General features: G+C 34.9%; 1 protein-coding gene across 1 annotated transcript; it reads right to left on the bottom strand.

Moving 5' to 3' along the window:
* Positions 1-354: 354 nt before the first annotated feature.
* On the bottom strand, positions 355-4,189 carry PhKgamma (phosphorylase kinase gamma). The gene is made up of 13 exons (XM_090162652.1): positions 4,025-4,189; positions 3,604-3,718; positions 3,358-3,530; positions 3,226-3,280; positions 2,876-2,941; positions 2,738-2,810; positions 2,477-2,567; positions 2,319-2,409; positions 2,193-2,222; positions 1,992-2,115; positions 1,407-1,487; positions 1,176-1,334; positions 355-1,113 (listed from the first exon to the last, which is right to left on the bottom strand). The coding sequence occupies exons 2-13, from the start codon at positions 3,699-3,701 to the stop codon at positions 979-981; spliced, it is 1,176 nt and encodes a 391-aa protein (XP_090018778.1). The 5' UTR covers positions 3,702-3,718; positions 4,025-4,189; the 3' UTR covers positions 355-978.
* Positions 4,190-11,696: the final 7,507 nt, after the last annotated feature.

Here is an 11,696-nt window from a genome sequence, read left to right as displayed (position 1 = left end):
AAAGTGGACCTTGCCTCAGCAACTACAAAAGTATTTAAAAATAGTTGATTTTATAAAATAAAAAGTGGTCTTGCCCAACTTGTTAAAATGTTGCTCTTACGTCACAAGACACGGCTTTATTAGTATATTCTTCACACGAGCTATTTGCACGCGCGCTAGAAAAACCTATAATCCTCGCGACTGTAGCGCGCGCTAGTAGGCTTGTGAAAGTAAGAGACTGTGACGTAAGAGCAACATTTAAACAAGAAGGCCACGTTAGTTTATAAAAAGAACTATTAAACCTGTTTTCTTAATAGAAAAGCTCAGGCTAAGTCACTGGTGCCCGGCCTTTTTAGTTAACCCCTTTCAAAAACATGATTTCTCAAATCGTTTTATTTTCTATTAAACAGTTTGAAACAGGGTTTAAAGTCATAAATAGTTGATGAATGTGGCTTTCAATATTGCGTTTGCTATCATTTTGTTGATTTTTGGAAACTACTATGTTTATTACTAACAATATGAATGATTATAGAATGTAAACTTTCCATTAATGTAGGAATATAAAGCAATAACATAGCCATCTACTGAGATATTCCGTTACTTAGACACAGAAATTATTTAAATATTTGGCAATGTTAATTTTTCAAGACAATAGCTAAAATAAATAAACATACATTATGGACTTATGCTCACATGTTTCACTTTTAAAAAAATTAACCTAGAGCACATACTTAATACAAGTTACAAACACTAGCTATATAATAGCTAGTAATTTACCTATTTAGAATTCTACAGGATAATATATGGAATTTAATGGAAATGGGGACACCCCTCTAGAAAATAGAGGGAAGGTTTTTCTAACATTCGTTAAAATAAATTTACTAGAGCCCACATGGGCCAAATTCCAGGTTAAAATACCGTTACGCAAAGCGTAAATTGGCACAAACTGTACACTTTACAGGTTATTTACACACAATATTTCTATGCACCGATACACCATCAAACTGAGTGGTTTTCCAAGTAGATTAATTTCAGTTCCACTTTAGCCCTATTTTCAAATAATGCAGCCCTATTTTGAACCTCACCCCTTTTAACCCAATGTCCATAAACGCGAAAGGCACAACCATCGATAATCTAAAAAAAAATACACTAATTAGTTTTGCACACAATTACAACACCTTACTAATAAAACGCACTTTTCGTAACGTTTTGATTCTGTAAGGGTCAGTAGCTGCTACTCCCACTGACAATGGTTCAGGAGTAAATCTCAGACGCCTAATTCTTGTCATAGCCCTGATGACTAAAATTGCTAATTGAAAAGCTTTCTTTGCATTGAATTCCCTGGTTTTCGTAACCTAAGCAACATGTTAAAACATAAGTATTAAGTAAAATATTCTAAACTTAATTTAAACAAAAACTTTTCTTACGGTGGTTTTGAAGAAATCATGATTTAATGATTGCTTGGCAGAAAGCCTTTCGCTAGGATCAATAACCAATAGTTTACGTATCTTCATAAAAAATAAAAATTTAAGTTTCTTAAAAAAAATTTAAAATTAACTTATCGTATTAAAAATTATTCCAATGTTTCTACCTTAGAAATAAGCCAATTAAGCATTTTGATCTAAATTATGTCTATAATAATAATTATTATATGAAAAATATGTAACAAGAGAGCAAAAAATATAAATTTTAATCAAAGAAGAGCCTTGAAATATAACACACTGAAGTAACTATTAAACGTTTTATAAAATAATCAGCTAATCTCAGTTTCAAGGACTTTTTTTAGAGAGATATCAAATACGATTGTAATATTCACCTTCTGAAGACAATTTATCTACACGTGTTTTTCTTACAATGTTACATAAATTAAATTAATTTAATATATTTAAAAAGCAAATTTTATAGTGAATAAGTGGTGTGAGATGTTGGCAATTTAGCAGAATAAAATGGAAAATTAAGAGAGCAGTGCTAGATTAACGATTTAGCCTTTATAATTTCAAACAAAAACTTACAAGATTTTTAGGTAATTCTGTAATATCATCCCATTCAGGACTGCAAAATTCGTATTTGCCTTCCATAATGTTTCGTAGCATAATCATTTGCTTTCTATGCCAAAATGGTGGGAAACCAACGAGCCTATAATGAAATAGAAATTATGGACCACATATCTAATCTTATCACAAGCTTTACTGATAAAGATCGCAATAGCTTACAATGTATATATTATAACACCACAAGCCCATCTAAAATTTCACAATTTAAACAAAAAGTAATCAACAACTACTTGAAAAGTAAATTTTGATAAAAAAATTGTCTGAAATAAAAGAATTCCGACATACATATCAACTTCTTTGCCATATCCAGCTGCACTTTCATACATAGCAGCCTTCAATAATTCAGGAGCTAAATATCCCGGAGTTCCACATAAATCTAAGAAGAGAAGACAAATCTACGTTGTGAGAAGAAAAATAAAATTGTTAAATGCCAATTTTCTTACCAAAAAGCCTCTCTTGAGGTTTCAAAATATGAGCAAAACCAAAATCGGTTAACTTGACATTAAAATTGTCATCTAGTAAGATGTTTTCAGGCTACATCAGTAATACACATAAGAAATATTTATAGCAGGATGCGCAATACCTAACCTTTCACTCAACAAACACGGAAGCTTCTGATTACAATGTCAAATATTTATCCGAGTGAGTAATAGGTTAGATAACATATCAAAAAATAATACAAATAAAGTGTCATTCCGTATTACCTTCAGATCTCTGTGAACTATATTTTTAGAGTGAATAAACTCAACTGCTTCAAATAGCTGTTTCATAATGGCTCTAGATAAAAGTGTCAAATTTTAACGCAACTCATCCAAATTCTTAACTTTTATTAAGAGACATACTTTGTTCGTTTCTCAGATAGAGCAACAACACTAGTTAGATAGTCAAATAATTCACCATTTTTGCATCTAAAAATATATTATAACAAATTAAATGGCAATAATTGATATTGGGCTTTACCCTTTTTCGAAATCAGTTAAAGATCTTTGTTATAATTTGACATTTTCATTAAAAACAAAGATTGTCACCATTTCATTAAAGGAATGATGAACTCCTCAGGAAAAAAGAATTAAAGTTATTAAATTGCAAAAAAAAACCTTTAGAGCACTTTAATGCTACATAGTTTAAAGTGTAAAGCCACGTAAAAATAGTTCTTTTGAGATTCACAAATGTTATTACCAGCACTACTTACAGCTCAAAAACTAAGAAAATAAATGTAGTTGATTCAAAGACATCATGCAGTTCAACTAGAAACAATTAATACTGTTAATGTAAATGTGAACTAAATCTTGGATTTTTAAAAAAAAGTAAAATGAACACCTACTTATGTAAGGATGACCAGCTACTAAACGTAGAACTTGAATTTCTTGAAGTGTTGCATCTCTAATGTTAGGTCCTTGAGTTTCTTCATTATCTGCGCTAACATCAATTATTTTAGCTGCAAATTCTTTTCCAGTTGCTTTTTCAATGCATCTCCTAACCGTGCTGCTAACACCTCTAAATAACAAAAATCATTCCATGGTGATTAAGTTACATTTGAAATATTTCTCAGTAACTAGGAGAAGCGTACCTCCCCAAAATTTCTTTTGGTTCATATTTTGCATAGAAGTCCCTTGCAACATCCTTATCGGGCATGTCATCTCCTTCATCACGTTTTTCAGAAACCATTATAAGTTTACGATGAACTGAAACCAAATAAAATGATAAATTTCCTTCACCTGGTGGAATGGTCAGGTCAAGAATAATTACAGGTAAACGGTGAAAATCTATTGCCAGTCATGTTTTAAGAGCAAACAATATCAATTGATACAACAACATGTTTGAGTAAAACTGACGCACATTTGTTCATCACATTCCCTTTATCTTTTCAAAACATACCCCCCGCCCCGCCCCCCCTCTGAAACTCCACCAACCTGTGAACTGAACTATATAATCCTGGCCAAGGCATAAATACACACTTAACAAGAATTTATAAAAAGGCTAATCTTTACCTTCAATACCACAAAACAGGTTTTACTCAATACTTGAGCATAATCAAAATTTAATAATATATTAAAATAACCTTCTATATATAGCGTTGTGGCCTAAAAACAACTATTTAAAAAAATTCCATGATCTATCTTGAAACGCCGAGGTGTTGTTCAAAGTCAAACCGCTGCCTTCTAAGTTGTAAATACTAGGCCTGAAAATACAGTCCATGGGGTTTTGTTAATGACATTTTAAATTTGCACCTATTCTCCGTTAGGTGTCTCTCTCTTGCGATTTTCTTGGGTGATCACATGTCTAAAATAATATCGCTCAGATGTATTTTGTTGGGTGGGGTGCATTTGGCCAACTTACTAAGCTCATTTGGCCAACTTACTAAGCTCATTTGGCCGACAGCTCATTTGGCCGACAGCTCATTTGGCCGCAGAGGTGGGCAAAAAATTGCGAGCGTTCGGAAAAATGAGCATATAGAGTTTTAAACACGGCTTGCTCAAGTGAGCGAGTACTCAAGGCAAACGAGTTTATTTTCTCAATCTCTTATTGAGAAGCCTCTGGGCGAGCGCCGAATAGTTCGCTCCAGGTGTTGATGGCTGACGGCGCGCTGAGGGAGATTCCCCCCTCGACGGGTTAGTTCCCTCACTTTTAAGCGCTCACCGCGCGCTGAGCGAGATCTCCCGATCGTCGGAATAGCCCCCTCACTTTTAAGCGACGCGTTAGTACCCTCAGTAGAAAGCGCTGACGCAGCGTTGAGGGAAAATTACCGAGAGAAGGAATAGTTCGCTCAGATTTGAGCGCTAGCTACGCGCGGATTTTGATCACGGTGAGCGACGGTAAAGTTCGTTTACGCAAATCGCTCACAGCGCGGCGAGCAAAAATTTCAAAAATCAAACATTAAACTATTACTCGGCTATGGGTTTATTATTTACTTTTTTTATTAATAAAATGAAGGGTACTCTAAACGTCGGGAGTTAATGATATCTCCGATTGAATAAAATTCAAAGGTTCTTCCGAATTTATCCAACGATAAACTAGACTGCAGATATTCCGTTTAGTGTTAAAAGAGCTTTATTAAATATTAAAAGCCACAAATTATAACAATAGGCGCTAGTATACATTCTTTTGGTCTTGACAAACTTGGCAGGTGAAATGGGCTACGTGGTACGCGTTTCTTCATTTTTAGGGGATTGTGGCTCGCGCTACTTTAAAGGAAAATATTAGCGCGCTCTCAACTTAAATTAATGATCGGTACCATAAAAACAAGTGGACATTTACTAACCCCTAATCCAACTCATTTGTAAATCTCCAGAATTTAATAGACAGTTTTAGCAACTACCTACAGGGGCGGTGCCAGAAGATTCTTAGGTGTAGGCTAATAATGTTTATCATTTGTGGGCCCCCTGTTCCTCAATATTGGGCCCCTCTATATATTGACTTAAAATTCAATTTTGCAAATTCAGGTAATTTATTTATTATTTGATATTAGTGCGGTTTTTAAAATTTTACAGTATTAACTATCATTACATATTTTATTTGAATTTAAAAATCGACTTGATGTGGCCCCGTCAGATCGATTTGTGGGCCCCTATTTGAACACAAAAGTAGGCTATAGCTCGTGTTGCCTACCCCTAACGCCGCTCCTGACTACCTACACCGGGATTTTAATCACAGTGAACGACGACAGAGTTCGTTTACGGTAAATCGCGAAGAGCAAACATTTTTAATAATAATAATTATTTAAAATTAAACTTCACATTTTTACGGTATATATGTAAAATATAATACAATATCTTTGCATATAACCGTCTTCGATTTTGTCCATTGTTTATGACATCGACAAAAATAACCATATCATCAAATGATCAAGCTAATTGCGAAGATTCACGGTTTTTAAATAATAATTTTTTCCAGAAAAAAAGGGAGGGGTTGGAATTAATATAATGGCCAGCCTGTGCCAATATTAAAACTGTTTTAGTTCCAAATTGAGGTAACTCGATTTACGCGAATTTTCTTTTTTGCCGTTTTTCAAACTTCCTTTACACTAAAAATATAAATATTACAAATAGCGGCCAATGTATAGTTACAAAGTTATCGATTATTTTACATTTTTAAAAAGCATTGCGTTATAAATTTTTTTCAAATTTAAATAATATTTTTTAGATACCTGGTTTTGAAACTAATAGCGTTCTTTTCGTTTTTATTTCACACCGAATTTTAGTAATAATAAAAATGTTTGAATAATTCTAATGTCTAGTTTGTGCGGGTAACAAAAATCAACAGTGAAGAAGCTGTCAACGATCACCGTCAAGCTCAGCATGTGGGGAGTGGGGACCCGCTGGCTGCCGGGGAGTATGAACAAGGAGGGAGGGGGTGGAATTACCAAGCTAACCTATATAAAGTTACTATAGACAGTAGGCTATAATCACTATGCTGTCCAAATGTAACGACTGACGATTACGATAAAAATTACATCATTCTTCCGAACTTCAAAAAGGCGTTATTTTATTTCTGGGGGGGGGGGGGGGATTTCTATTTGAACTTGTAATAACTTACACACAAATATTTTCTTTACATTTTTCTGTTTTTATTGCTTACGATGTTACACTTAATATACAATATTGGAAATATTTCAATAATTATTTAAATCTTCGCTCTTGCTTGATACCTACAAAGATTCTCAAAAAAAATTGTGTGGAGCGTGTCATTTTCGCCTTATTCGGTTTGCACATTTTTCTTAACAATGAAACGAAACCAAAATTAGTTACCGCCATACGCCAAACGAGGAGGCAATGAACACCGCTAATGCCCCACAATGGAACATTTTGAAAAAAAAGGATCCACCGTGGAACTTCGTATGTCATTAGAAAGTGTTCATCTTGTAAAATACGGAAGCGAACTTAAAGCCTGAAACTGAATAAAAAAACTCAAGCCACAGTCGAAGTACTATAACTCCAAAACTATGGACTCGAAAAAATTAAACTTCTAAGGCGAGAAAAATTATGAACAGCTAAAGCAAAAAACACGAAAAAATTAAACTAAGGAAAGACCGAAATACGAATCGAAAGACGCAGTCTTGAGAAAAGTCGACAAGAAACTGTAACGAAATGAGAAAGGAACCTACTATTTATACTATTATTGTAGAAAGGATTACGAAGCGAGGTATAAGTATAGGAAACTTCGAAATTGCCCTAGCATTGGCTATCTTAAACGGCTAAGACCCAAGGGAGGGGCGACTCATTGGCGTCAGTTCGGAATTCTGGCGTTGACCCCCCGTCATATGACGTTAAGAAGTACACGCTATTGTTGAAATTGAAAACTGCGAGAATGAAGAAAATGGGTTCGATGCTAAATAGAAAAAAACCTCCATCGACTGTCCCCCTATTTTAATATTTTTGTCAGGTGCAGTAACGAGTAAGTGGCGCCCTTGCTGTCTGGAATGGGCAGTGTTGGAAAAAAAAGCCCAAAGTGGGAAAAAAGGTTTGCAGAGCCAAATAGGATTTTAAGAATCGGGCCAAGCCGCCAATTCAATGCTTTTGAATTAACTAATATTATTCTAATGTCTGAATATGTCGGCTATAGATTCCAAGGTTCAATAATATCTAATCGGCCCGATTAGTCGCAACTTAGTAAATAGTAACACAGAATAAATAAATATTGTAAATAAATGTAGTAAAAATAGCTAATAATACCATTAGTTAATAATATTGTTACATAAGTATGACACGTCTTATTCTTTATATGCAAAACGTTTACTGATAACTAGCCACAAGAGACACTCTATATAGAGGGCTTCTCGTGTATGACGTGCCCTTTATCAGCATCTCGCTAGGGGCGATTTTTTTACCGTGATGACGTCACTCTGTAAATAGCTTTTAGTGAATTATTTCCATTAAATTATGGATTGATGATATTACGTAGTATTTTTATTTTTATTGATTAACGTTTTCATGTTAGTCTATCCGTAGTCCAGAAAAATATACTTTGGAGCTAACGTTATCTCCGTTTTCCTATATGGTATTTTATTATAGAATACTTATTTCGGTTTCAGAAGGGCTAGTTTTGATCTAGTCTATGAAGCTATACGACTCATTTTTAGGAGGAGTTCAGTTTAGTGAAAAGTATATTTATATATGTATATTATAAGTCAAGCCTAAATTAGCGAGCGAATGCCTATTTCGGGGAAATATTTGGTTAGTCATGTCCCGCTGCGACGAAGAGACGTTTTCTATGAGTGGTCAACCTTTCCCTTTTCGTTAAGATGCCGAAAGAGACGCCTTCGTGTCTGGACTCCACCTGCGGGTCCCAAAATTGAAACGATTGGGATAGTTTCGAAAGGGGTTGAGGTTCCACCCCCCCCCCCCCTCTTTTCAAGCTTCAAGTTGAAAGCCGATCGCTAAAACTTAAATACAGCAAATTAGTTTTACCTATAGTTATTATTATTGTTACTAATTATTGATAATTTTTTTTTTATTTCTTAGGACGTTTTACAGAAAAATATTTTGATATTTTCTGTAACGAAAAAGAACTCGACCAAAGGCCAGACGAGCTGATGAATGCCAAGTTAAAGAACGGGGCAATGGAATTTGAACTCCAGTTGTATAAGGAGCAGTTGGACAATGCCAACAAAGCCCCCTAAGTGGCTGTAGCTGGTTGTTCTTGCGTAAAGGTCTCAAAAATTCAAAAACCAGAAGAAGCCAAATAATTGGCTAAAACCAAAACGGTCCTTTTCAGGAGCACCTTCGTTTGGTCTAAAGGCCATTAGACTGTGTGATTCTAAAATGCTGAACTATTGAAACTAAAATATATTCGCTGTTTTAATTGTTCCGTATTTTACAAGATGAACACTTTCTAATGACATACGAAGTTCCACGGTGGATCCTTTTTTTTTCAAAATGTTCCATTGTGGGTCATAAGCGGTGTTCATTGCCTCCTCGTTTGGCGTATGTCGGTAACTAATTTTGGTTTCGTTTCATTGTTAAGAAACATGTGCAAACCGAATAAGGCGAAAATGACACGCTCCACACAATTTTTTTTGAGAATCTTTGTAGGTATCAAGCAAGAGCGAAGATTTAAATAATTATTGAAATATTTCCAATATTGTATATTAAGTGTAACATCGTAAGCAATAAAAACAGAAAAATGTAAAGAAAATATTTGTGTGTAAGTTATTACAAGTTCAAATAGAAATCCCCCCCCCCAGAAATAAAATAACGCCTTTTTGAAGTTCGGAAGAATGATGTAATTTTTATCGTAATCGTCAGTCGTTACATTTGGACAGCATAGTGATTATAGCCTACTGTCTATAGTAACTTTATATAGGTTAGCTTGGTAATTCCACCCCCTCCCTCCTTGTTCATACTCCCCGGCAGCCAGCGGGTCCCCACTCCCCACATGCTGAGCTTGACGGTGATCGTTGACAGCTTCTTCACTGTTGATTTTTGTTACCCGCACAAACTAGACATTAGAATTATTCAAACATTTTTATTATTACTAAAATTCGGTGTGAAATAAAAACGAAAAGAACGCTATTAGTTTCAAAACCAGGTATCTAAAAAATATTATTTAAATTTGAAAAAAATTTATAACGCAATGCTTTTTAAAAATGTAAAATAATCGATAACTTTGTAACTATACATTGGCCGCTATTTGTAATATTTATATTTTTAGTGTAAAGGAAGTTTGAAAAACGGCAAAAAAGAAAATTCGCGTAAATCGAGTTACCTCAATTTGGAACTAAAACAGTTTTAATATTGGCACAGGCTGGCCATTATATTAATTCCAACCCCTCCCTTTTTTTCTGGAAAAAATTATTATTTAAAAACCGTGAATCTTCGCAATTAGCTTGATCATTTGATGATATGGTTATTTTTGTCGATGTCATAAACAATGGACAAAATCGAAGACGGTTATATGCAAAGATATTGTATTATATTTTACATATACATTAAAAATAATCTTATTATTAACTTGTTCATACCGTAAAAATGTGAAGTTTAATTTTAAATAATTATTATTATTAAAAATGTTTGCTCTTCGCGATTTACCGTAAACGAACTCTGTCGTCGTTCACTGTGATTAAAATCCCGGTGTAGGTAGTCAGGAGCGGCGTTAGGGGTAGGCAACACGAGCTATAGCCTACTTTTGTGTTCAAATAGGGGCCCACAAATCGATCTGACGGGGCCACATCAAGTCGATTTTTAAATTCAAATAAAATATGTAATGATAGTTAATACTGTAAAATTTTAAAAACCGCACTAATATCAAATAATAAATAAATTACCTGAATTTGCAAAATTGAATTTTAAGTCAATATATAGAGGGGCCCAATATTGAGGAACAGGGGGCCCACAAATGATAAACATTATTAGCCTACACCTAAGAATCTTCTGGCACCGCCCCTGTAGGTAGTTGCTAAAACTGTCTATTAAATTCTGGAGATTTACAAATGAGTTGGATTAGGGGTTAGTAAATGTCCACTTGTTTTTATGGTACCGATCATTAATTTAAGTTGAGAGCGCGCTAATATTTTCCTTTAAAGTAGCGCGAGCCACAATCCCCTAAAAATGAAGAAACGCGTACCGCGTAGCCCATTTCACCTGCCAAGTTTGTCAAGACCAAAAGAATGTATACTAGCGCCTATTGTTATAATTTGTGGCTTTTAATATTTAATAAAGCTCTTTTAACACTAAACGGAATATCTGCAGTCTAGTTTATCGTTGGATAAATTCGGAAGAACCTTTGAATTTTATTCAATCGGAGATATCATTAACTCCCGACGTTTAGAGTACCCTTCATTTTATTAATAAAAAAAGTAAATAATAAACCCATAGCCGTCAGCCATCAACGCCTGGAGCGAACTATTCGGCGCTCGCCCAGAGGCTTCTCAATAAGAGATTGAGAAAATAAACTCGTTTGCCTTGAGTACTCGCTCACTTGAGCAAGCCGTGTTTAAAACTCTATATGCTCATTTTTCCGAACGCTCGCAATTTTTTGCCCACCTCTGTTAGTGGGAGAGAAAACGGATCCACAGTTGAAGCGGGGAGGCAACATTTCAACAAGATGACCAAGGTTATTTTATAAAAAGAACTATTGAGCAACCGAAGTTGACTTTCCAACTCCCATTTCGTGCAGTTAAAAAAATCTAATGGCAAATCGTTCAACACTCGGGGGCCATTTATTAGTAAATGTTCGGGAGAAATTTTATCAAACATCCTAACAACATTTAAATGGCTTGGTAGCCGTAATTGGCAATTTAAAAATTACACATTTACACTTTTGACTTTGTCACTTTCTTATCTTTGTTATCTTATATCAAAAAAACCAGAAAAACAAACATGTGTTCGACCAATTTTGAAAATAGCACGGGCGAGCCTAAAAAATAGATCTACTGAAAGGAGCCCAAAAATCGCCCAAATCGCCCAAATCGCCCAAGCATTTTTTTCTCTCCAATCGGTTTGAAAGTAGCCCAAATTGGGCGACTTTTCACCCAACTGGCCACCCTGCATTTGGCTGACTACTCTTTTGGCCGACTACCGGCCAAATGAGTAGTCGCTACTAGTCGGCCATATGGCCATTCGGACATATGAGCAGTCAGCCAAATGAGAGTCGGTCAAATCTAGGAGGATACGGGTCATTCATATTCCTAGGTCAAATGAGGAGTCGGCAAAATGCACCCCACCC

This window comes from Leiobunum rupestre, chromosome 11, assembly GCF_980474605.1.
Source record: "Leiobunum rupestre chromosome 11, qqLeiRupe1.1.hap1, whole genome shotgun sequence".
Classification (NCBI taxonomy): domain Eukaryota; kingdom Metazoa; phylum Arthropoda; class Arachnida; order Opiliones; family Sclerosomatidae; genus Leiobunum; species Leiobunum rupestre.
Note: the sequence above shows the minus strand (reverse complement) of the source record. Positions and strands in the feature narration are given on the sequence as shown.

Coding starts and splice junctions, on each gene's coding strand:
- PhKgamma (XM_090162652.1), bottom strand. CDS start 3,701: ATGGTTTCTGAAAAACGTGATGAAGGAGATGACATGCCCGATAAGGAT. Junction 3,281..3,357: donor AGCTGGTCATCCTTACATAA/GTAGGTGTTCAT, acceptor AATTGTTTCTAG/TTGAACTGCATGATGTCTTT. Junction 1,488..1,991: donor CAGAATTACCTAAAAATCTT/GTAAGTTTTTGT, acceptor TTTTTTATGAAG/ATACGTAAACTATTGGTTAT.